At 40.8% G+C, this 25,915-nt stretch overlaps 2 protein-coding genes and 1 long non-coding RNA gene across 4 annotated transcripts in view; 1 reads left to right on the top strand and 2 right to left on the bottom strand.

Moving 5' to 3' along the window:
• Positions 1–242, top strand: part of LOC137094851 (insoluble matrix shell protein 4-like) — a 39,524-nt gene extending 39,282 nt beyond the window's left edge. The window contains exon 13 of the mRNA XM_067460767.1: positions 150–242. Within this exon, the coding sequence (XP_067316868.1) occupies positions 150–242 (93 nt within the window). The remainder of the gene's footprint in view (positions 1–149) is intronic.
• A 6,148-nt stretch (positions 243–6,390) lies between these two features.
• Positions 6,391–14,203, bottom strand: LOC137094852 (protein qua-1-like). The gene is made up of 7 exons (XM_067460768.1): positions 14,108–14,203; positions 12,950–13,030; positions 11,961–11,999; positions 10,913–10,945; positions 9,427–9,444; positions 8,315–8,350; positions 6,391–6,561 (listed from the first exon to the last, which is right to left on the bottom strand). The coding sequence occupies exons 1-7, from the start codon at positions 14,162–14,164 to the stop codon at positions 6,391–6,393; spliced, it is 435 nt and encodes a 144-aa protein (XP_067316869.1). The 5' UTR covers positions 14,165–14,203.
• Positions 14,204–15,696: 1,493 nt separating this feature from the next.
• On the bottom strand, positions 15,697–21,664 carry LOC137097915 (uncharacterized). 2 transcript variants are annotated; one of them, XR_010910513.1, is made up of 4 exons: positions 21,297–21,664; positions 20,000–20,146; positions 17,850–17,900; positions 15,697–15,890 (listed from the first exon to the last, which is right to left on the bottom strand). It is a non-coding gene; the product is annotated as an uncharacterized lncRNA (long non-coding RNA). The 2 variants fall into 2 exon arrangements; XR_010910512.1 differs by having other exon boundaries at positions 21,113–21,664.
• Positions 21,665–25,915: the final 4,251 nt, after the last annotated feature.

A 25,915-nucleotide genomic window follows, 5' to 3' on the forward strand; every position in this document is an offset into this window, starting at 1 on the left:
GCAAAGCTTGAAAATGTGTCTGCTTAGAACTACAGCTCCCCAAAACTTGTCAGAAAATGTTTTCATTCCCAAGCAGTGCTACCCTCACTGGGAAACATAAATCCGACACACAGTGTAAGAATAAAATCCTTTTCTTTTTTGCCTTACAGGATACAAGTGATGAAAGTGATGATGTACCTCTCATAATCTATGTAAGTATTGACGTGCGCTTTCAAGTCACTTCAGAATTACGGAGACTTTAAAAAAAACTCTTTTTATTTTTTCTTGGCAAGTTTTGTTCAGAGGGATTTTGTCTTTGCCGTCCTTCGAGGCTAAAAAAACATGACTTACCAAAGGTCACCAGTGGCTGAGCAGGGATTCAAACCCTAGGTCCCCAGGGTCATAGTCCCATGCTCAAATCACTCTGCCATGCTGGCCATATGTAAGCATTACCAGTAACTTATCTGAAAGCAGGCATCAACGTATGCCGGTTGGAAGCCGCCCTGAGTCTCCCTTCAGGGGTTGAGAAGGGCGGAGTAGAAATACCCGAAATAAATAAATAAATAAATAAGCATTGATGACATGAAAGGCTTATTGATATAAAGATGCAGAGCCTTTATTTTTGCCATGTAAGTGATAATATTAGTTGCATAGATATTCTTTTTTGCATAGCTAAGATGACACTCCAAAATTGTCATCCCAAAGGAGATTATGGCCATGATTGTACATTGAGGTGGGTAAAGTGTGGTGCCTGCTATATGTAGCATATTAGTTATACATTTGTAGATCCTGAAGAACACCCTCAAAATATTGGTACCCTAAAAGGCAATGATCCATTTAAGTTCTCTTTCTGGGTTTTAATTATTACCAATGTTTCTTCTTTTCTTTTACAGTAAAATGCCACCGTAGTCCAGAAACTCTCTAACCATTTTGGATGACCTCTGAAGGAAACTACACTGTCATCACTACAGATTTTCCTCCTGTCCCCTTTGCAAATAAATAAACCAATCTTCTCAAACTATAAGAATTTTCTCTCTCTGTTTTGGTCTCTACCAATGTTTTGGTCTCTACAAAATTTGTTTTCTACTGCCCTGGAGACTAGGACGCGGAACAATGACTTCAAACTACAGGAAAGGAATTCCACCTAAACATGAGGAAAGATTTCCTGACTGTGAGAGCTGTTCAGCAGTGCAACTCTCTGCCCTGAAGTGTGGTGGAGGCTCCTTCTTTGGAAGCTTTTAAACAGAGGCCTGATGACCATCTTTCGGGGGTGCTTTTAATGCATTTTCATGCTTCTTGGCAGAATGGGGTTGGACTGGATGGCTCACAAGGTCTCTTCCAACTCTATGATTCTATTAATGTTTGTTGCTTTAAGGTAGGGTTGGGTCACTGTGCTGCACTTGATGGCCATTTTTTGCCTTCTATAATCTCTTGGTAGCCACAAGAACTTTGAAAAACACATTTTAAAAAGAAAGAAAAAAAAACCCCAAAATGGCTGGAAATTGATTTTCAGGAAATTGACTCCAAAAACACACTATGGCTTATTTTCAGGGGATGTCTTTTATTATTATTATTATTATTATTATTATTATTATTATTATTATTAAGTATGGTAAATAATCTGCATTTATGGGATGATCCCTCTGAGCTCAGTAGCAGACTTTTTTTTGAAGCTTTCCCCCAATACCCAGGTGTTTGTGTGGGGTGAGAGAGACCCACAGACTGTTGGTTAGTGCTGGGAGGGAGAGACCCACAGTGTTGAGTAAAACGCCACAGCTTTATTTCTTCCCCCTGAGGACACACAATACCTAAAGCAGAGCATCCTGCTCCTCACTTCACTGAGGAAACTTTTCCTGTCACTTTCTATGTCTCCTTCTATGCCTCAGCTTGCAACATGCACAGAACAACTGGGACCTGATGGGGGAGCTGACCTTGTACACTGCATAGCCATGCCTATCACTATGTCTTATTTTCAGGGTATGGCTTATATTTCACAAAGGCTTAGAAATCCTACTACAGCTTATTTTATGGGTAGGTCTTATTTTCAGGGAAACAGGGTACATATGGGTGGGAAGTGGCCAGACTTCATGGAAAGGGTCTCAAAGTATCAGCATTTTCTTATTACTTTGTTGTATGGATGCAGACTTCTGCATATTTCAATATCTGAACTGACATCCCTATTTCAAAAATTCTGTGAGCCTTGCAATATTCAAACATGCAAACAGATATTTATATAATATATACTAATATTGTGTGTGTGTGTGTGTGTACACTAGCCATCCCCTGCCACACATTATTGTGGCCCAGTCTGTAATTAGAAAGTATATGTAATTTCTTTATGTTTGTGGGTAACAGTATTTCTTCTTGCTTCTTTAGTCAATGTTGATGTTGAGATTGTTTGATTTGCCTACTCTAGAACATGCAACATATAATTGCCCTTCTTTAGGGGTCCCTTTCAAATCTATGATACTATATCTGTCATATACATATATGTGTTTGTGTGTGAATCATATCTATCTATCTATATCTATGGCTAGATGGCTCTTTGTCAGGAGGGCTTTGATTATGTTTTCTTTCACTGGTGAAGGGAGTTGGACTGGAGGGCCTTAAGGCAGCATTTCTCAACCTGGGGGTGGGGACCCCTGGGGGGTTATGAGGGGGTGTGAGAAGGGTCACCAAAGATCACCAGAAAACACAGTATTTTCTATTGGTTATGGGGGTTCTGTGTGGGAAGTTTGGCCCAATTCTATTGTTGGTGGGGCCCAGAATGCTCTTCAATTGTAGGTGAACTATAAATCCCAGTAACTACAACTCCCAAAGGTCAAGGTCTATTTTCCCCAAACTCCATCTGTGTTCATATTTGGGCATATAAAGTGTTCACCCAATTTGGTCTAGATCTTTCATTGTTTGAGTCCACAGTGCTCTCTGCATATCGGTGAACTATAACTCCAGAACTCAAGGCCAATGCCTCCCATGACCAACAGTATTTTCTGTTGGTCATGGGAGTTCTGTGTGCCAAGTTTGGTTCAATTCCATTATTGGTGGAATTCAGAATACTCTTTGATTGTAGTTATCCCAGCAACTACAACTCCCAAATGACAAAATCAATCCCCCCAATCCCACCAGTACTCAAACTTGGGCATATTGGGTATTTGTGCCAAATTTGGTCCACTGATGAAAATACATTCTGCATATTAGACATTTACATTAAGATTCATGACAGTAGCAAAATTATAGTTATGAAATTGCAACAAAAATAAATTTATGGTTGGGGAAGTGTATTAAGGGGTTGTGGCATTAGGAACTACTGTCTTAGAAACAATATGTAACAACAAGAACATTGCTTTTAAAGGCATTTTTATTTTTTATTGTCATCAAGCATTCCTATATCATGATATGTTCTACAAGAGAAGCAAATGGAATCAAATATCAGCACTGCCCACAATAACTATTAAAGCTTGCTTATTTCATTAATGTATCATTTGAACAAGGTATCTAATCTAGTTGCCAGGTCTTGATCAGAGAGACGCCAGGTGAATGCTGTAAAAGAAAAGAAAAAGGTGGTCAATTGGAAGAGACACAAACATATACATTCCAAAGATAGCAAATATGGGTGTTCATCTGAAAAAGAGAGTCATGCCCACAGCCATATTGTGAAGGTACAAAGAATCAAGGACATCTTAGGCAATGCTAACCATCACCACCAACATGATTGTTTACTGGCCCATTTGGTCAAGTGAGGAGAAGTCATTGGGAAGCAGATACAGGGATATGAAGGCAGGAGGAGTGCATGTTCCCCATTTATTTTGAACAACTGAGAATTTCCTCTAAACTGGGGAGGAAACCTGTATGTGTCACATGGCTTACCTGATGCCTCCTAAACTAGTTTGCTGCCCTCATAGGTAATGGATAACAGAACCCCCTTTGCAGCTTTGAAGTAAAATACAGCCCATATTTCAATTCATTTTTGGAACATTTTTTTTGTGATGGGAGCGACTTAAGAAACTCCAAGTTGCTTCTGGTGTGAGAGAATTGGCTGTCTGCAAGGACATTGCCCAGGGGACGCCAGGGGATGTTTTGATGTTTTACCATTCTTGTGGGAGGCTTCTCTCATGTCCCCACATGGAGCTGACAGAGGGAGCTTAACCCGCTCTTCCTGGATTCCTGCTGGCACAACACATTTTGAACTGAGACTGATTAGTAGTACAGTGAGCCCTCCACACCCACTGGGGTTAGAGGTACAGAACCTGCATGAAAATGAAAAACTGGCAATAAGGAAATTGATATGTTTTTTACCCGAGAAAACACTTCTATGTGAATATCTATGTCTTCCAACATGACTCCATGCTCACTCTTTGCTGGAAGATGAACATAAAGCCACATTGGCAGAATCTTGAAATTCCTAGTGAGGTGTTCTCTCTGGAAATCTCTAGGAGTGCATCTACACTGTGAAATTAATACATGCACACCACCTTAACTATCAAATCTCGATGCTATTTTTTTACCGTGTCAGAAGCAACTTGAGAAACTGCAAGTCGCTTCTGGTGTGAGAGAATTGGCTGTCTTCAGAGACGTTGCCCAGGGGATGCCTGAATGTGTTACAATTCTATGGGAGGCTTCTCTCTTGTCCCTGATGGGAAGCTGGAGCTGTCAGGTGGGAGCTCACACCATCTCGCAGATTCGAACCACCAACATACAAGTCAGCAGTTCAGCCGGCACAAGGGTTTAACCCATTGTGCAACCGTGGGTCCATCTCAATGCTATGGAATTGTGGGAACTGTGGGCGTTTAGCCCTCTCTGTCAAGGGAAGAGTGCTATAACTCCCAAGATTCCATAGCATTGAGCCATGCCAGTTAAAGTGGTGTCAAACTGCATTAACTCTACAGTGTATTTGCACCATAAGTCCTCCAGTATGACCTGAAGAAGTTGACCATAGAGTCACACTGGAGGACCAAAGGATTGCTGGGGAGAACAATTCAAATCAAATTGGTGAATACTCAAATCTGCAAAAGTCAAAATCACAAATGTGGAGAGACAGCTATATTAAGAAATGTAAAATCTGAAAAATGGAAGCAATGAGTGACTTACCAATGATGTGATCCTTATTGCTTACGGTTCAAATATATCTTCCTGATTCTCCTAGAAAGGAAATGAGATTTATGGTAAAATCTGAGATCAGTTAGAATATTCAAATAAAATGTGTTGTCGGAGGCTTTCGTGGCCAGAATCACTGGGTTGCTGTGAGTTTTCCAGGCTGTATGGCCATGTTCCAGAAGCATTCTCTCCTGAAATCATAGAATCATAGAGTTGGATGACACTTTGTGGGCCATCCAGTCCAACCCCATGCCAAGAAGCAGGAAATTGTATTCAGAGCACTCATGACAGGTGGCCATCCAGCCTCTGCTTAAAAGCCTCCAAAGGAGGAGCCTCCACCACACCCTGGGGCAGAGAGTTCCACTGCTGAACAGTTCTCACAGTCAGGAAGTTCTTTCTATTGTTCAGGTGGAAACTCCTTTCCTGTAGTTTGAAGCCATTGTTCCATTTCCTAGTCTCCAGGGCAGGAGAAAGCAAGCTTGCTCCCTTCTACCTATGACTTCCCCCCACATATTTATACATGACCATCCTGTCTCCTCTCAGCCTTCTCTTCTTCAGGCTAAACATGCCCAGTTCTTTAAGCCACTCCTTATAGGGTTAGTTCTCCAGATCATTTTAGTCGCCCTCCTCTAGATTCCATATTGTCAACATCTCCTTTCACTTGCAGTGCCCAGAATTGGACACAGATGTGGTCTGACCAAGGCAGAATAAAAATGTAGCATGACTTCCCTGGATCTAGACACTAGACTACTATTTATGCAGGCCAAAATCAAATTGGCTTTTTTAGCTGCATAATGCTTCTAATTCTCTCCTAATGCTTCCTAATGTTTAGGAGAGACTGTTTCTAGAACATGGCCATACAGCTCAGAAAACTCATAGCAACCCATTTAAATAAAATGTTTTAATAAGAGATTTAGAAATCAGTTTCCCAAGTATAGGTAAACTCTATTGGGGAGAATCTTGAATAGATGAGATCACAAAGGGAGAGGGATGACTTTTCACCCTCTGAACATTTGCCCACCCCTGGTGTAAGGCATGCATAGGTCACCAACTGGGTTCCATTCATGTGGGATCTCATTTTCAATGGTGACCTTGTCATAACAGTGCAGGTAGCAGTGGGTTCTCTTTTTAGTAGACAACGGTGAATCCAAGAGAGATGATTTCTTTCTTTCTTTCTTTCTTTCTTTCTTTCTTTCTTTCTTTCTTTCTTTCTTTCTTTCTTTCTTTCTGCCCCAGTTTTTTTCTCCACGGGGATACTCCTTAAAAGCATTCCAATACAATTTCAAAAATCTACTAATATAACATAGTCTTTGGGAATTAATCTTCATATCTCACCTCATGTTCCTCTTCTGGTTCTTTCGGCTCTCCTTTTCCATCTTCTTTGTCGTTGTCTTTTCCTTTTCCTTTTCCTTTTCCTTTGCCTTTGCCTTTCCCCCTGCCTTTTCCCTTGCCTCTTCCTCTGCCTCTTCCTTGGCTTCCTGGTCCAAACTGAAAAAGACAACAGTGCTATCATTCTCTTATGTTCAGAGATTTAGAGTTGGTCCAAATGAACTCCCAGAGAACCCTCAAATGGTTGTCCCCCAGAAATGATGAACTATACAGCCCACCATCCCTAGCAAGCAAATCACTCTACAAGTTGGTAGATACAGAAGTATAGTGGAATCAGGGATCTCGAGTTCAAAGTGTTTGGACTTATGCATTAGCAAAGTAGTTCCCAACCTTTGGTCTTCCAGATATTTTGAACTTCAAACAAACAAATCTTTATTACAGTCATAAAAAATATTATCATATTTCTGGGCTCCCAGAGAGAGGGTTACAGAACTTCAGAATTGCTGACAGTTGAACAAGCTGATTACGGATTATGAGTTGACACCCCAAATACCTGGAGGACCAAAGGATAATGTTAGCAGTTTCAGCTGCTGTGCCACCTGTGCATTTAGTTGCAATTCACAACAGCTAACTGCACAAGGGGAATGGATTTTCAAAAGGAGCAAAATGTGATTATGAGTGGTTCCTATTATAAACCAAAACATTGTGTGTTTCTGAATGGGCAATGAAGAGTTATTATTGTTATTTTATGCCTTCAAGTCATGATGAGACTCAGGGCTCTTCCAGACAGGTATTTATTTGTTTGTTTACTGTATTTTTATAATGCCTTTCTCAGCCCGTAGGCAACTCAAGGCGGTTAACAGGGTAAAATTCAATGCTTACAATATCATAAATACAATTAAAAACATAACATATAATAAAAACTAAACAAATCAATAAAATATAAATTTTAAAAACTTGTTGTCCGGTCTCATTGTCATTGTTCCATTTTCCTATGTCAGTTTCTCTGCATTTCGAAATGTTTGTTCAAAAAGCCACGTCTTAACTTTTTTCCGGAATGTTAAAAGGGAGGTTCCACAGCTGAGGGGCTATCACGGAGAAGGCCCTGTCTCTCGTCTCACCCATCCACATACAACTCAGAAAGTCTGCGCTTTCTGGGGTGGGTGTCCAGATGTTCTCGTTCTCCTGGAATATAGCCATACAGCCCAAAAAACCTACATCAACCCAGCAATTCTGGCCATGAAAGCCTTCGACAATACATTCTCCGGGAACTTTCTGGGAGAACACCTGGACACTTTAACCTCCTCCCCAAAAGTCCTGTAAAGAACAGAAGTCCTTCCTGGAGGTATTACTGGTTTCAGTTTGATGACAACCGGCATCACATATCAAAAGAAAAAACACAGATGCTCATATGCCCCTCATATCTGTTTAATAGATAGACTACTATAGTGTGGAAGGGTTGCTCTTTATGTTTAAAGGTCATGGAATGTGCTGATGTATATGCATAAGTATCCATATAATCCAGGGGTCCTCAAATTTTTTAAACCAAGGGCTAGATCACAGTCCCTCAAACTGTTGGAGAGCTAGATTATAATTCGAAAAAAACATGAATGAATTCCTATGCACACTGCACATATCTTATTTGTAGTGCAAAAAACACTGTAAAACAATACAATAATTAAAATTAAAAACAATTTTAACAAACATAAACTTATTAGTAGTTCACTGGGAAGTATGGGCCTGCTTTTGGCTGATGAGATAGGATTGTTTTTGTTGTGTGCTTTCAAGTCATTTCAGACTTAGGTTGACCCTGAGCGAGGGCCAGGTAAATGACCTTGGAGTGCCGTACTTGGCCCATGGGCTTACTTCGAGGACCCCTGATATAATCCCTGTATCAATAATGCATACTCACGGGAGATCTTTCCTCAGCTCCATTCACCACAAAAGCCTGAAAGGAGAGGAAAATAAAAGCTACAGATTTCTGTTTTTCCATCCCATACATGATAATAAGAAAAGCTTTATTTGTTTATGTATTATGTATTTATTTGTTGATATATTATTTATGTATTGTGGGAAGCCTTTAACTCTATTTATGTACTGTCTGTCTTTGTTAATTCTATAACTGCACTGAGTGTTTGCCGTATATGTGTACTGTAATCCTCCCTGAGTCCCCTGGCAGAGATAGGGTGGAATATAAATAAAGTATATTATTATTATTATTATTATTATTATTATTATTCATGTATATACTGCCTTATTTATTTATTTATTTTTATTTATTTATTTCCATTACTTCTACCCCACCCTTCTCACCCCAAAGGGGGGGACTCAGGGCAGCTTACAAAAGAAGGCACAATTCGATGCCCATGTCAAATATACATACATACATAAAAGCAATTAAACAGTTAACAGGTTAAAAACATCAGTACATAACACAATAGTAAACAATCTCATGCTCAGTGTTCAGAGTTCCATAAATCCATTCTGTTCCGTCAATTCCTGCCCATCATCAAGGTCTTTTCTTTAGCTGCCAGACTGTCCAAAAGCCTGGTCCCACATCCAGGTCTTCAACTTTTTTCTGAATGAAAAAAGGGAAGTCGCTGATCTAATCTCCCCGGGGAGTGAGTTCCACAGGTGGGAGCCACCACCGAGAACGCCCTGCTCCTCGTCTCCACCAGCCTCACTTGTGATAGAGGCGGGGTCGAGAGCAGGGCCTCCCCAGAAGATCTTAAACTCCGAGGTGGGACGTAGTGGGAGATCTGTTCGGACAGATACACTGGGCCTGAACCGTATAGGGTCTTTGTACTAATATAGTTGGTTTTCCATATCTATGGTCCTGTATCCATGATTTTTTTAAAAATCCCAAAAGCAAATCTTGATTTTGCCATTTTATATAAGGAATAATTTTTACATCACCATTATGTGTAATGGACAAACACTCTGCTTTGTTAACTAAAGTTTTTCTCTGGTTTCTTAGATGCCGCCTTGTCACAGTGTTTATTGTACCATTTTCTTAACACTCACCCCTTCAGATGACCATGGCTGCAGAATGAAAGGGGAGAAAAAACAAATGTTGGTAGTCATTTCTGAATTTAGTCTCTAACTGCAAGAATAAAATGTTAGGCCAGGATAGGGGCAGGGAAATTGTGTTCTTAGTATGTTCTTGATCATAACCAGTTTCACCCCTGGCTTTGCTGACTGAGAATTTGTGAACTTTTGGAAGACACCAGGACCATTGCAGCTGTGAAAAAGTGTAAGTGGTAGATTGTTTTTTTTTCATGTGAGGTGCAACTTGAGAAACTGCAAGTAGCTTCTGGCGTGAGATAATTTGTTCGCCTGCAAGCATGTTGCTCAGGGGATGCCCGGATGTTTTCGATATTTTACCATCCTTGTGTTAGGATTCTCTCATGTCGCTGCATGGGGAGCTGGAGCTGACAGAGGGAGCTCATCTGTGCTCTCCCCGGATTCGAACCACCAGTCTGTCAGTCTTCGGTCCTGCCGGCACAAGGGTTTAACCCATTGCATCACCAAGGGCTCCTCAAGGGTTTGATAGCAATCAAATTTGCCACTTTACATGGTGATGTAACTCTGGGTTACACCACCAAATAGGAATTATGACCCACTAGGTGGATTTCTTCCTTTAATCTTCAATTTTCAAGCATTGCATTAATATAAAACCAGTTAAGCATTCAGAAACAAAGGAAAGGGACAGACAAAGTGGCAATAGTAATACAAATATATAAAAAGTTTTGAATTTGAATGTCTCTCTTTTGACAATGGCACAGATTTGGGAGAAGTCTTAGTTTGAAGGACAATGTCATCATTTTCCCCTCCCTGTAGCTGACTTGAAGGAGAATGGTATTTATATTGTGGGAATGCTATTTGAGTACGTCCCAATCTAATCGCAGTAGAGTCCACCCTTGGATTTACAGTAGTCTGGATGTGCGAGGGGGCTGACTTGAGATCACATAGCAAGGTTCTCCCAGTTGTTACATGTAAGGTAGACCAGGAATGTGAAATTCAACATGTATCAAGATTTGTCTTCATTCTGCTGTCTGTGTGCACTTTCAAAAAATGGCTCTTATAACCTTTAGGAAAAACCTTTCAAACTTTTTGAATGGGTAAAAAGGATATAAACATATTGTTGAAGGCTTTCATGGCCAGAATTACTGGGTTGTTGTAGGTTTTTCTGGCTGTATGGCCATGTTCTAGAAGCATTCTCTCCTGACGTTTCTCCTAACTTTTCTGACCTCACAACCCCTGAGGATGTCTGCCATAGATGCAGTTGAAACGTCAGGAGAGAATGCTTCTAGAAATGGCCATACAGCCAGAAAAACCTACAACAACCCAAGAATATAAACATTTGGGAACTACTCTGTTATTTCATGGAAATGGCGCATGCTTATCTGGAGAAGCCAGGGAGCAGGTTCTATGTCTACAAAAGGCCATATTGAGCTCAGCTGTTTCATGTACCTAAACTGGTATAGTTGTGTGTCTCTTTCTTACTTACGTCCAGAACAGGGTTTTCCTCCGAATCTTCAGACTGAGGAGGGGAAAAAAAAAAGAAGATAAAACTGCATTGATTTGGGGAAGGGAAAATCTCCTTGGGGTGTAGGTGTGTCCATGTCATATCCAGCTAAAGTACTGGAGGATTATACTTATTCTTTCTTTCAGTATCTCTCACACAAGCACATTCCAAAAAAGAATAGTAACTGGGGGCCCATCCAGACACTACCTTTAGTGTGGTATCTACCGCAATAAAGGAGGGGCTTTCCAGACAATGTTCTGGACAGTCCCAAATTAATTCACTACAAACTAGGAAAACTCTGGTCTGTGGTGAATTAATTAGATAGTGGATTTTTTCCGTGCCTTCTTGGAAGGTGTGGGATAAACCCATTATTTCCAGTGTCTGGACTACAATCCAGGCACCATTCTCACAGTTTACCAGGCTAAATAAGCCTGGTAAACTATGGAAATACCCACCTCCCTCCCCCAAAGTCCCCAGACCTCTTTGAAAAATAATGAAAACTTACCCATCCTCCATTACAGGCTTCAAGCAGCTCTCCTGGCACATAGAAATGATGCAACAGGAGTGGGGGGGGGAGGGAGGAAAATCACCCCCCCCCCCCCCCCCGCTCTCCTGGCACATCATTTCTATGTGCCAGGAGAGCTGCTCAAAGCTTGCAATGGAGGCTGGGTAAGTATTCATTACTTTTCAAAGGGGTCTGGGGGCTCTGGGGGAGGGGGGTATGACCTCCAGATGTTCTCCCGGGCTAGTCCCGAAAGAACATCTGAACACCCACCCTAGAATGTGCACACTTTCTGGAGTGGGTGTGGACAGCCCTCCAGGAAAATCCACGTTTTTAAAATCCAGATTCTGCTGGGATAAAGGCCTGTCTGGATCTGCCCCAAGAGTTGCCATAAACTGGGCTAGTGGAGAATATTAGGAAGCCATTTTCTATTTCATTTCCATCAGGCATCCATAGTGCATTCTCTGACTAATAAATGAAGATACTAGGAATAAAACCAAGCAAGCAATAATGGAGGGGAAAACTTACCTCTTCATCATTGGGTACATGTACCACCTTGTTCTTTGCCTGTGGATGAGAAACATGAGTTTCATTACAAATCACTCTCTTGAAAATCCATATGCAAGTGTCCTAGTGTCATATTTATTTCCGATAGTGGGAGAAGACCAAGTTGGCAGACATTATTAGGGGTTATTGAATTGCTGGGAGAAGAAGGATTATTATGCAAGCAAGATAACAGATATTATGACTGAGATCTATGGAGGCAAGGACTGCATATCATGGAAAATCTCGGTGAGCCTATGCCTCCTCTGTACATTGAAGTAAACTGTGATAGTGAAGATAAGGGAGTTAGTTGCTCAGAAGAGGAATATTATATTTCAGAGGGGAGAGAAAAGAGAATGTGGCAGCACTTTTTATTTTAGTATGTCTTGACTCCATAGTGCATCTGAAGAATAAGAACCCACTTCTTATTCTAGGCACACTTATTGTTGTTTATTCGTTTCCAGTGGCTTCCAACTCTTTGTGACCTCATGGACCAGCCCACGCCAGAGCTCCCTGTTGGCCGTCACCACCTCCAGCTCCTTCAGAGTCAAGCCACTCACTTCAAGGATACCATCCATCCATCTTGCTCTTGGTTGGCCCCTCTTCCATTTTCCTTCCATTTTCCCCAGCATCATTGTTTTCTCTAAGCTTTCCTGCCTTCTCGTGATGTGGCCAAACTACTTCATCTTTGCCTCTAATATCTTTCCCTCCACACTTATATCATCTCTTTTCTTTCTATGATCAAGAAGCCTATGAGGCTATGAAGTGTTTTGTGCCTTTTGATTGGGCAAAAAAGCTGCCATCACAATCTGGATTTTGCATTAAACTATCTCCAGTTTTGAATTTTTCCTCATGATGTGGCCCAAGTAAGATATTTTGGTGCATTGGGAAATGTGACAACTATGTGTAACTCTAACTTTAAAGCAACCCACAATAATTTTTCCCATATCCCTGTAAAGAACAACAAAACTTACCTTCCCAGGTCCACGTGGATGACCATGTGGGCGTCCTAGTCCATGCTCATGTTTTCTCCCTTCACCAGGGCCAGGGCCATGCTGAAAGAAGAAGTTAATGTCAATCGACAAAGGGCTCAACAGATCTATATAGAAGGGAAAGGAGGAGAAAGGAGAGGTACGAGAGGAAGACAAAGCAGAAGGAAAAGAAGACTGGTTGTTATCCTAAAGAGCATAGAAACTATGCTCCAGTCACAAGGAAAGTAATAAGCAGGAAAAGCAGATCCAACAGTACAAAAACCCAACACAGAAATAGAGTAGCAGAGTCACTGGAGTGTACAAAGCTGAATGCATGGAATGAGACCTCAGTGGTGCAATTCTGTACTGGTCTATGGGTAAGGAGGTCCCATTAATATCCCAGATAAATAGGTACAGTATAATATAACTGCCCAACATGAAGTTTAGTGCTACATACCTAATGCTGAATGTGAGAGTGAAATCCCCATTAACCTGCTCCATGTGCAAATTTGTTTTGAAACTTTCAAGGTAAACTGTTATTGATTCCATGTTGACCATGGATCTGTTATTCTAGCTGCTTTGGATTAGCAAAAGGCATGCAAGTTGCCAAGAAAGCAAAGGTCATCTAATCTTAATCAATTTGCAGGATATGCAAAGGGATATGCAATGGGAAAAGGCAATGGCTCTATCCAAGCTACTGAACTCTAGACCCCAATTAAGTTCATTACCTTGGATAGCACTTTAAAATCTGGGATAAAATTTGGAGAGACTCGCTAATATTAACAGTTGCCTATATGTAAGCCGCCTTGAGTCCCCTTCAGGGTTGAGAGAGGGGTAGGTATATAAATAATAAATTAACATTGCTTTTAGGGAACCCTTGGAAATTACATTTTACAGAAAGGTGTTTAGAAATCATTATTCCAATACAAAAACAACCTGACTGGAGAACGAGAAGGATACAAACAAAACCAGGGGTGAAATCAGAGAAGAAAGCAGAAAAGCTGGAAGAGAAAACAGGCACAGAAAGCAGAGGTTCACTTGACGTCAAAGACAAACAGCTGAACATCAATCTGATATCATAGTAATCTTTAGATGGATACTTTACTTCTAAATTTGCAAATGAATAACTAAAGTCCTTATTCTGCAAAAATGCCTCCTTACCTTATGATTAGCTGATACCAGCACAAAAAAAGCAGCCAGCAATGGGAGAAGCATCATCTTTTCTCTTGTTTTGTTTCTGCTCCTTCTCAGGTAGAACTAGTCTTTATGATGCTAGCTGATCCAGTCTGTGGTATTTATGCATGACTTTGCAAGCCTCATTGGGCCTGAACCAGTCACTCTATTGTTTAAAGGGGCGATAATAGCTTTATCAACAAGGAAAGGTCAAAGGATGGACTACATAATTCTAACCATTATAAGAATAACATGATTACATACAACCAAATGGACATGGCGTGACATGACACTTAGCACTTCTCCTGCAGACATGTCCAGGACTTTATGTGCTACTTCTTTCATGCTTGAACACCTAAGGATCAGTCACAAAGCTATTATGATTTCCTGTTGTATCTTTCTGATGCCAGATGCACACAATCCCATTGTCAGTTCCTCTACTTTCTACAAATCGGGTCTCAAAGTATCAACATTTTCTTATTAGTTTGTTATATGAATGCACACCTCTGCATATTTCAATATCTGAACTGACATTTCTGTTTCAAAAGTTCTGTGAGCCTTCCAATATTCAAACATGCATATATCTGTTTGCAACCATATATATATATACCAATATTTTATGTGTGTGTGTATAGATGATAGATAGATAGATAGATAGATAGATAGATAGATAGATAGATAGAAAGATAGATGTGTGTGTGTGCATATATGTCCACACACACTAGCCATTCCCTGCCATGCATTGCTGTGGCCCAATCTGGTGGAAAATAAAGTAACAAGAAAATATTGGTTTCTAATATATGTAATTTCTTGATGCTTGTGGGTAAACAGTTTTGCTTGTTGTTTCTTTGTCAGTGTTGATGTAGAGATTGTTTGATTTGCCTACTCTGGAACATGCAACATATAATTGCTCTCCTTTAGGGGTCCCTTTCAAATCTATGATACTATATCTGTCATATACGTATATGTTTGTATGTGAATCATATATATCTATCTATTTCTATGGCTGGATGGCTCTTTGTCAGGAGGGTTTGATTATGTTTTCTTGCCCTGGTGAAGTTGGACTGGATGGCATTAAGGCAGTATTTCTCAACCTGGGGTTCGGGACCACTGGAAGGGGTTTGCAAGGGGGTGTGAGAAGGGTTCCCAAAGACTAGCAGAAAACACAGTCTTTTCTGTTGGTCATAGGAGTTCTGTGTGGGAAGTCTGGCCCAATTCTATTGTTGGTGGGGTTCACAGGTGAACTATAAATCCCAGTAACTACAAGTCCCAAATGTCTAGGTCTATTTCCCCCAAACTCCATCTGTGTTCATATTTGGCCATATGGAGTATTCGAGCCAAGTTTGGTCCAGATCTATCATTGTTTGACTCCACAGTGCTCTCTGGATGCAGGTGAACTACAACTCCAAGGCTAAAGGTCAATGCCCACCAAACCCTTCTAGTGTTTTCTGTTGGTCACAGGAGTCCTGTGTGCTAAGTTTGGTACAATTCCATCATTGGTGGGGTTCGGAATGCTCTTTGGTTGTAAGTTAACTATAAATTCCAGCAACTACAACTCCCAAATAACAAACTCAATATTGCTTTGAAAGGCATTTTTTATTGTCATCAAGCATTCCTATATCATGATATGTTCTACAAGAGAAGGAAATGGAATTAAACATCAGCACTGCCCACAATAACTATTAAAGCTTGCTTATTTCATTCATGTATCATTTGAACAAGGTATCTAATCTAGTTGCCAGGTCTTGATCACAGAGACGCCAGGTGAATGCTGTAAAAGAAAAGAAAAAGGTGGTCAATTGGAAGAGACACAAACATATGCCTTCTAGAGATATGACCTTCTGAAAAAGACTTGAAAAAGAAGGTCATGTCCACAGCCATATGGTGAAGGTATAAAGGATCAAGGGCATCTTAGTCAATGCTAAATGGCTTGGCCCGGCTTACCGGGCCGAGCGGGTTGCGGCGCTTGGTGGCCTCACTGCCATTTGGTGGAGGGGGCTTCTTCTTCCCAGAAGCCTCCTGGGTGGCGGGAAAGTTTCCCACTGTTGTGGCCTCCTGACCTACTTAAGGTTGCCCGAGGCCTTTGAACAGGCACTTGCCTGCATTGGCTTTTCCATCCCACCCACCCTGCATGTTTATTGGTTTTGGGAATGTTGTTGGCTCATTGTGTTAGCCTAATTTGTTAGCTTGTTTATCTTGTCACAACTCCATGTTTGGCTTATGGCATGGACCCTGGATCTGGCCAGTTATTACTCCTTGGTGGAAGGGGGGATAACGCCTATGGCCCCTGGGGTGCCGAGATTATGTTGACCGGTATTGTGCCGGTGGCACACAGGCTTGTAGCACCATCAGACAGCAGCGGGCTGCCTGATTCCTGATCCAGGACCCATGCATGGCAGCCAACCCTTGTTCCTGTTATTAATAAATGAGTTGTGGCCAATTTTCTCTCCAGTTTACTTGTGGATGTGTCTTTTGTGGGTTGTCTGGAGGGAGGTGTATCACCCATGCACATGCAACCATCACCACCAACACAATCGTTTACTGGCCCATTTGGTCAAGTGAGGAAAAGTCATTGAGAAGCAGATACAGGGATATGAGGGCAGAAGGAGTGCATGTTACCCATTCCTTTTAAACAGCCAAGACGTTTCTCTCAACTGGAGAGGAAACCTATGTGTGCCACATAGCTTATCTGATGCCTCCTAAACTAGTTGCTGCCCTCATAGGTAATGGGTGACTGTACTCCCTTTGCAGCTTTGAAATAAAATTCAACCCCCATTTCAATTCATTTTTGGAACATGAAATGGCTTTTGTTTGAGGCTTCAACACAGTTTTAACTGAACCTGATTAGTAGGACAGTGAGCCCTCCACACTCACTGCGGTTATAGGTACAGGACCTGCATGAAAATGAAAAACTGCCAATAAGGAAATTAATATGTTTTTACCTGAGATAACACCTCTATATGAATATCTATGTCTTCCAACATGACTCTGCTCACCCTTTGCTGGAAGATTAATATAAAGCCACATTGGAGGAATCTAGAAATTACTGGGGAGGTTTTCTCTCCAGACATCTCTAGGAATGCATCTGCACTGTAAAATTAATACATGCACACCACCTTAACTGTCAAATCTCAATGCTATTTTTTACCGTGTCAGAAGTAACTTGAGAAACTGCAAGTTGCTTTTGGTGTGAGAGAATTGGCTGTCTGCAGAGACATTGTCCAGGCAACGCCTGGATGTGTTACGATTCTATGGGAGGCTTCTCTCTTGTACCTGAGAGGAAGCAGGAGCTGCCAGGTGGGAGCTCATTCCATCTCACAGATTCAAACCACCAACATTCAAGTCAGCAGTTCAGCCAGCACAAGGTTTAACCCATTGCAACACTGTGGCTCCATCTCAATGCTATGGAATTATGGGAACTATGTGTCTTTAGCCCTCTCTGTCAAGTGAAGAGTGCTATAACTCCCAAGATTCCATAGCACTGAGCCATGTCAGTTAAGGTGGTGTCAAACTGCATTAACTCTACAGTGTATTTGCACTGTAAGTCCTCCAGTATGACCTGAAGAAGTTGACCATAGAGTCATACTGGAGGACCCAAAGATTGCTAGGGAGAACATTTCAAATCACATTGGTGAATACTCAAATCTACAAAAATCAAAATCACAAATGTGGAGAGACAGCTATATTAAGAAATGTAAAATCTGAAAAATGGAAGCAATGAGTGACTTACCAATGATGTGATCCTTATTGCTCACGGTTCAAATACATTTTCCTGATCTTTCTAGAAAGGAAATGAGATTTATGGTAAAATCTGAGATCAGTTATACCTATTTAGTAACATGAAATAGCCTTAACAATAACAGAAGTTAATGCTTTCCTGCTTATAATCCCTTGAAGCAAGAGCAATCTATTGGCTGCCCATTGGGAATGGAAAGAATATTCAAATAAAATGTGTTATCAAAGGCTTTCGTGGCCAGAATCACTGGGTTGCTGTGAGGTTTCCGGGATGTATGGCCATGTTCCAGAAGCAGGCATGTAGCCGGGGGGGGGGGGGGGGGGTTGAGGGGCTTCAGCCCCCCCCCCCCCCCGAAATTCTCATGGTGGTTCACGAAAAGGCCTTACTGGTGCATTATTTAAACTATTATGTTTATTCCTATCATGATCTGATCACCATGCTCAATATATCCCATATGCATGGGGGTATTGGGGTAATGATACAAAAGGTTTGCTAGGCTAGACCCTCTTTCACTCAGACTCAGCCCCCCCCCCCGAAACTCAGCCCCCCCCCCGAAACCCCCCCTGAAAAAAACTCACACACACACCCCTAATTGAAATCCTGGCTACAGGCCTGTCCAGAAGCATTCTCTCCTGGAATCATAGAATCATAGAGTTGGACAAGACCTCGTGGGCCATCCAGTCCAACCACCTGCCAAGAAGCAGAAAAATTGTATTCAAAGCACCCCTGACAGGTAGCCATCCTGCCTCTGCTTAAAAGCCTCCAAAGAAGAAGCCTCCACCACACACTGGGGCAGAGAGTTCCACTGCTGAACAGCTCTCACAATCAGGAAGTTCTTCCTAATGTTCAGGTGGAAACTCCTTTCCTGTAGTTTGAAGCCATTGTTCCGCATCCCAGTCTCCAGGGCAGGAGAAAGCAAGCTTCCTCCATTCTACCTATGACTTCTCCCCACATATTTATACATGATCATTCTGTCTCCTCTCAGCCTTCTCTTCTTCAGGCTAAACATGCCCAGCTCTTTAAGCCACTCCTCATAGGGTTAGTTCTCCAGATCATTTTAGTCGCCCTTCTACATTCCAGCTTGTCAACATCTCCCTTCACTTGTGGTGCCTAGAATTGGACACAGGTGTGGTCTGACCAAGGCAGAATAAAAGTGTAGCATGACTTCCCTGGATCTAGACACTAGACTATTATTTATGCAGGCCAAAATCCAACTGGCTTTTTTAGCAGCATAATGCTTCTAATTCTCTCCTAATGCTTCCTAATGTTTAGGAGATAATGCTTCTAGAACATGGCCATATAGCCCAGAAAACTCATAGCAACCCATTTAAATAAAATGTTTTAATAAGAGATTTAGAAATCAGTTTCCCAAGTATGGTATAGGTAAACTCTACTGGAGGGAGTCTTGGAGAGATGAGATCATAAGAGGAGAGGGATGGCCTTTCACCCTCTGAACATTTGCCCACCCCTGGTGTAAAGCATGCATAGGTCACCAACTGGATTCCATTCATGTGGGATCTCATTTTCAACTGTGATCCTGTCATAACTGTGCAGGTAGCATTGGGTTCTCTGTTTAGTAGACAACGGTGAATCCAAGACAGATGAGTTAATATTATTATTATTATTATTATTATTATTATTATTATTATTATTATTTTATGCCCCAAGACCTGTTGGTTTAAACAAGCCTTTGAGAACAACTAGTTCTAGCTTAGTCCCAGATACTGTTGAAATTGGCCATATCTTTTTCTACAAATTACCCAGGTTACTTTCTTCGATTAGGCCCTGGAAATGAACAGCCATACCTAATTTCCTGGGCCCTCTAAAATTGCACTAGCTTTGGCCCAGCCTTTTAAATGGCCTTGAACAGGCAGGATTATTTAAATATATATGTGCTATTGTGGGTGTAATGCTTACACTGTTTTGTTAATTTTATGTTTATGCTGTTTTCTTTGTATGTATTGATTATGTTATTTGGAAACCACTCTGAGACCCCTCGGGGAGATAGAGCATTATATAAATAAAGTGTTGTTGTTGTTTCTCTCCATAGGGATACTCAAAGCAGCTTACATTAAAAGCATTTCAATACAATTTATAATCTACAAATATAGCATGGTCTTTCGGAAGTAATTTTCATTTCTCACCTCAGATTCCTCTTCTGGTCCTTTCGCCTCTCCTTTTCCCTCTACTTCGCCACTTCCTTTGTCTTTGCCTTTGCCTTTCCCCCCGTGTTTTCCCCCACCTATTCCCTTGCCTCTTCCCTTGCCTCTTCCTTGGCCTCCTGGTCCAACCTGAAAAAGACAACAGTGCTATTATTCTCTTAAGTTCAGAGATTTAGAGTTGGTCCAAATGAACTTCCTGAGAACCCTCAAATGGTTGTCCTCCAGAAATGGTGAACTATACAGCCCACCATCCCTAGCAAGCAAATCACTCTGCAAGTTGGTGGATACAGAGGTATAGTGGAATCAGGGATCTCGGGTTCAAAGTGCTTGGACTTATGCATTAGCAAAGTAGTTCCCAACCTTTGTTCTTACAGATATTTTGAACTTAAAACAAACAAATATTTATTACAGTCATAGAAATATGGTCATATTTCAGAGCTCCCAGAGAGAGGGTTACAGAACTTCAAAATTGCTGACAGTTGCACAAGCTGATTAAGAATTATGAGTTGACATCCCAAATACCTGGAGGACCAAAGGATAATGTTAGCAGCTTCAGGTGCTGTGGTACCTGTACATTTAGCTACAATTCACAACAGCTAACTGCACAAGGGGAATGGACTATGTTGTCGAAGGCTTTTGTAGCCGAAATCACTGGGCTGCTGTGAGTTTTCCGGGATATATGGTCATGTGCCAGAAGCATTCTCTCCGAATGCTTCTAACTCTATTTTAATGCTTCCTAATGCTTAGGAGAGAATGCTTCTGGAACATGGCCATACAGCCTGGAAAATAACAGCAACCCATTGAAATAAAATGTTTGAATAAGAGATTTAGAAATCACTTTCCCAAGTACAGGTAAACTCTACTGGGGGGGGGGGGAGGGAGTTGGGACGGTTCCAGACAGCTCTATACCAAAAGCATCAGAATTTTAAAAAGCAGACATTTTGGGGGGGGGGGGGCTGTCCACACCCACCCCAGAAAGTGCACGCTTTCTGGGGTGGGTTGTCCATACGTTCTCTCAGGACTAGCCCAAGAGAACATGGGGAGACCCTCCTCCCCCAAGCTCCCAGACTCCTTAGAAAACTAAGAAAAACTTACACAGCCTTCATCAGAAATCCCGGTGGGCTTTCCCAGCATGTAGTGGCACGGTAAACTGTGGTCTGGTGAACTCTGGAAACAGTGTCCGAACTGTAGTCCAGACACCGAAAATCGTGTTTTTGTCCTTTTTCTTTATCTTGGTCTTTATTATTTTTTCTCAGGTTTCCCCAAGCACTTTACTTACTATCTTGTTTTCATGTCTTCTTGGTGTCCAGAATGTGGGTGGTTGGCAGTAATCCTGTGTATCCGATGAATCCCAGGTCACTCTCTCAGTGATTTGCCTTCCCTGCGGGGGTCTCATCTGGACCTGTGACTACTTCCCTTGAGGGGAAAACACTTTTTGGGCCATCATTTTAACCCCTTGTGGGTTTGCAACCTTCTCTGACCTCTATCCGTCAGAGAGGAGAGGACTAACATTCCCCTGATCTGCCAAGGGCTGCAGCTGTCCAAGAGCTCTCACAGCCACTGTCCTGCCACCATGCCTCCCACACCTGAAGTCTGCCTGCTTTGACTAAGTGCACTGCTGAAGACAAAACAATCTTAAGGGAGGGCTTCACCCAAAGAGAAAGAAAAAGAGGAAGTGACGACAAAGAAGAGACGGAGGAGGCGCAGACGCAGAAGACTGAGAGAAGCCTGTAGGAGAAGGGCAGAAGTCAATCGGAGAAGTGGGTGGAAGAAGGAAGCACAGGCACAGTGAGTCATCTGAAGTTGAGGACAAAGAGACAGAGAGGGTGGAAGTAACGTAAAGGGAGGAGAGAGAGAGATTGATGGCACAAGGAACTGGAAAAGTGAATGGAAGAGAAGAAGAGACGTAAAATGGAAAGAAATTAGTAAAGAAATGGCTAATTGGAAGTTCCTAAATTTGTCATTGCTGGGAAGAATCTCAGCCATAAAAATGATGGTTCTGTCAAAACTTCTCTTCCCATTCCAGGTGCTACCCATCATAAGAAATACACAGACAACTAGAAACTGGAACAGAGAAATAACAAAATTTATTTGGGCCAGGAAGAAACCTAGAATAAAATTCATAAATCTAATTCAAAGAAAAGAAAAGGGTGGTCTAGGGCTGCCAGATCTCCAAGCATACCATGATGCCTGTGGTCTAATCTGGAGCAAAGAATGGGCAAACATCAATAGAACGAAAGACCTAGCTCTAGAAGGACATGATCGGAGAAGCGGGTGGCATGCATATATGTGGTACGCCAAAAGAAAGATCGAAAAAAACCTTTGGAAATCATTTTATTAGATCCTCGTTGATTAAAATATGGGAAAAATATAAATCAAAATTTTACCAAAAACACCTCTCTGGATCTCCCCCCTTGAAGCGATACAGAGAAGAGAACTGGGTTGGGAGAAATGGCCAAGGTATAAAGACATTCTAAAAAAGAACAATGATGGTTTTCCATGAAGACGCTGGAAGAGATAAGAGACTCATTCGGAGAGATAACATGGTTCCAATTTAGACAGCTCACAGAAGCCTACAATAGAGACAAAAAAATAGGCTTTGATAAAGGAGAAAACCACTTGGATAAAATCATGATAGGAGAAAAAAAGGGGATTACCAAATTCTACAAGATTATATTAAGTTGGACAACGGAGAAAAATAGAATAAAAAATCATATCTCAAAATGGATAGCAAACTTAGGTCACACTAAAGTGGATAAACTCTTACGACCTAAGAGAAAAATGATGTTTCTTTGGTATATCACACTGAGCTTTCTGGCAAAATGTTATAGAAATGTTTCAGAAACATGTTGGAAATATTAAAGCAAAAAGGGCACCTTCTTCCACTCATGGTGGACATGTGAAAAAACAAAAAAAATGGAAAGGGATACATGAAATAATAAATAAGATACTGGACTTGAAAATAGAAATGAAAGCCGAATACTATCTTCTAGGACTACTAGACTTTGAACTCAAGGAAAATAAAGATAAGTTATTCTTCCACATGACGACGGCAGCAAGAATTATACTGGCAAGGAAATGGAAGAATAAAGAACTACCAACAATAGAGGAATGGATAATCAAGCTTCTAGACATAATAAACATGGACTCTCTAACATGGTACCTAGAAAACAAACAGACGTCAAGATCAACTAGATTCAGATATACGAGAACTAAAGATTAGGAAATAATAACACTAACAGTGTTTTTTGGGGGGCAAAATGACCAAGTAAGATCTATAACTCCTCCCAGACCCATTTCCTAACCCTCACATTTCCCTCACCTTCCTCTTTTCGCACCATTGATATTCATAATGGCATTAGAAGTTCTACTTAACAATATAAGAGAGGACTAAGAGTTAATAGGATTAAGGTAAAGTGATCTACAAACCAAGAGCTTTTGCGGATGACTTAATATGGATAATTGAGGACCCAGTAAACAATTTAGGAAAATAGATAAACAAAATAGAAGAATTTAGGGCAGTATAGGGCTACACGATAAACAGAGAGAAATCAATGCTATTAACAAAAAAAATCTCTAAAGCAAGACAAATAAAATAGAAGGAAACTCCAAGATTACAAATAGCCAAAAAGATCAAGTACCTGGGAATTCATATCATGGCTAAGAACTCGCAATTGATGCAGAATGATTATGACAGTAAATGGAAAGAAATTTAAAAGAGTCTAAGAAATTGAATGAATCTAAAACTATCTCTGCTAGGAAGAATCTTGGACATAAAAACAAATGTCCTCCCAAAAATGATGTTTTTAGAATTTACCTATAATTAGGAAGATGCAAATATACAGAGAATGGAATAAGTATCTATCAAAATTTATTTAGAATAACAAGAAACCCTGGCTAAACTTCACAAATTTAGCAGAGCATAGGAGAAGAGGAGGCTTTGGTGTACCAAACTTAGGCTTATACTCTGAGGCTACTGGCCTAGAATGGATGAAAGAGTGGTTAACTCTTAAAAACAAGAAGATTTTTACGTTGGAAGGTCATGAGTTAAGAGCAGGATGGCACACAAATGAGGATAGAAAAAAATTGGAAACAATTTTATATGTTCCACATTATTGAAGATATGGGACAAATACAAACAAAGAATCCACAAGAAGATCCCACTTTGGTTATCTCCACTAGAGGCATGTCAAAGGAGAGAACTCGGATGGAGTATTTGGCCAACTTAAAAAGATATGCTTTAAAAAGAAAACAAGAAATGGAAAATGAGAACACAAGAATAATTAAACCAAAAATTTCCAAACATATCCTGGTTTCAATACTATTGAATGAGAGACTATTACAGAAAAGACTCTGCCCTAAGTTTTGAGGAGGGGCACTCAACATGGCAAAAAAAGACTATCACCAAAGTTATAAACAATTGTTAGAATGGAATACAGAGAAAGAAAGAAAAAGCAAACATTGCATGGTGTAATGGGCCAGGGATATAAGAAGATCTATACTGCTGGAGGACTGGGTGATAATATGGAACAAGAAATTAAATTACACATACGCATTTGATCTGAAAGAAAATTGGATAAAAATGACATACCAATGGTACATGACACCAAAGAAGATTGTTAAATTCACCAAAGATACAAACTATAAATGCTGGAATTGTGGAAAATGTGAAGGATAATTTCTACATATGTGGTGGACTTGTGAAACGGCAAAACTTTTCTGGAGATCGATGAAATTTGCCAAAAAATCCTAAAAAAGAAACTCCCATTCCAACCAGCACTCTTCCTCCTAGGAATGATTAAGACACAATGGGACATTTACAAAGATAAATTATTTACCTACATGATAACCACAGCAAGAATCGTGTATGTGAGAAAATGGAGGCAAGAACTGAGACCACAGAAAGAAGAATGGATAGAAAAACTCTTTGATATTATGAATATAGACAAATTGACATATTTAATTACGAAAGTGCAGAATAAACATATGAAGATGACGGACTGGTCCCCACTGATAGCCTGGTTAAAAGAAAATAAAGTGAAACTATTAATCTAACAAAACCATAATGACACAGAAAAAAACACCGCTGCTGAAGAGGAGAAGATAATACTGAAGTGCGAACAAGGACAGCATGACACAATTTTACCCTTTGCAAAGAAGAATGGAAGAAACTACCCCCCCCCCCACACACACACACACCCTTTTTTCCCTTGGATCTTTCCCTTGCGTTTCTTTCCTTCCCCTACCTTCTTTTACCTTACTCCCATTACCTGCCCTACCCCTTCTACTCCCTCTTTCTTTTTCTTTCTAAGATACATTTTTCTCAGATCTACCCTTCCCTTTTACCCCCCCCCCCTTTTTTCCTCTCTGTTTAGTAGACAACGGTGAATCCAAGACAGACGGATTATTATTCTTATTCTTATTATTATTACTATTATGTTTATGTTTATTTATACCCCACTTTTTCGCTCCACAAAGATACTCAAAGCAGCTAACATTAAAAGCATTTCAATACAATTTCAAAAATCCACTAAGATAGCATAGTCTTTGGGAATTGATCTTCATATCTCACCTCAGATTCCTCTTCTGGTTCTTTCGCCTTGCCTTTTCCCTCTACTTTGCCACTTCCTTTGTCTTTGCCTTTGCCTTTTCCCCCGCCTTTCCCCCCACCTTTTGCCTTGCCACTTCCTTTGCTTTTTACTTGTCCTTCTGGTCCAACCTGAAAAAGTCAACAATGATATTATTCTCTTATGTTCAGAGATTTAGAGTTGGTCCAAATGAACTTCCTGAGAACCCTCAAATGGTTGTCCTCCAGAAATGGTGAACTATACAGCCCATCATCCCTAGCAAGCAAATCACTCTGCAAGTTGGTAGATGCAGAGGTATTGTGGAATCAGG

The sequence above is a fragment of the Anolis sagrei genome, chromosome X (genome assembly GCF_037176765.1).
Source record: "Anolis sagrei isolate rAnoSag1 chromosome X, rAnoSag1.mat, whole genome shotgun sequence".
NCBI lineage: Eukaryota > Metazoa > Chordata > Lepidosauria > Squamata > Dactyloidae > Anolis > Anolis sagrei.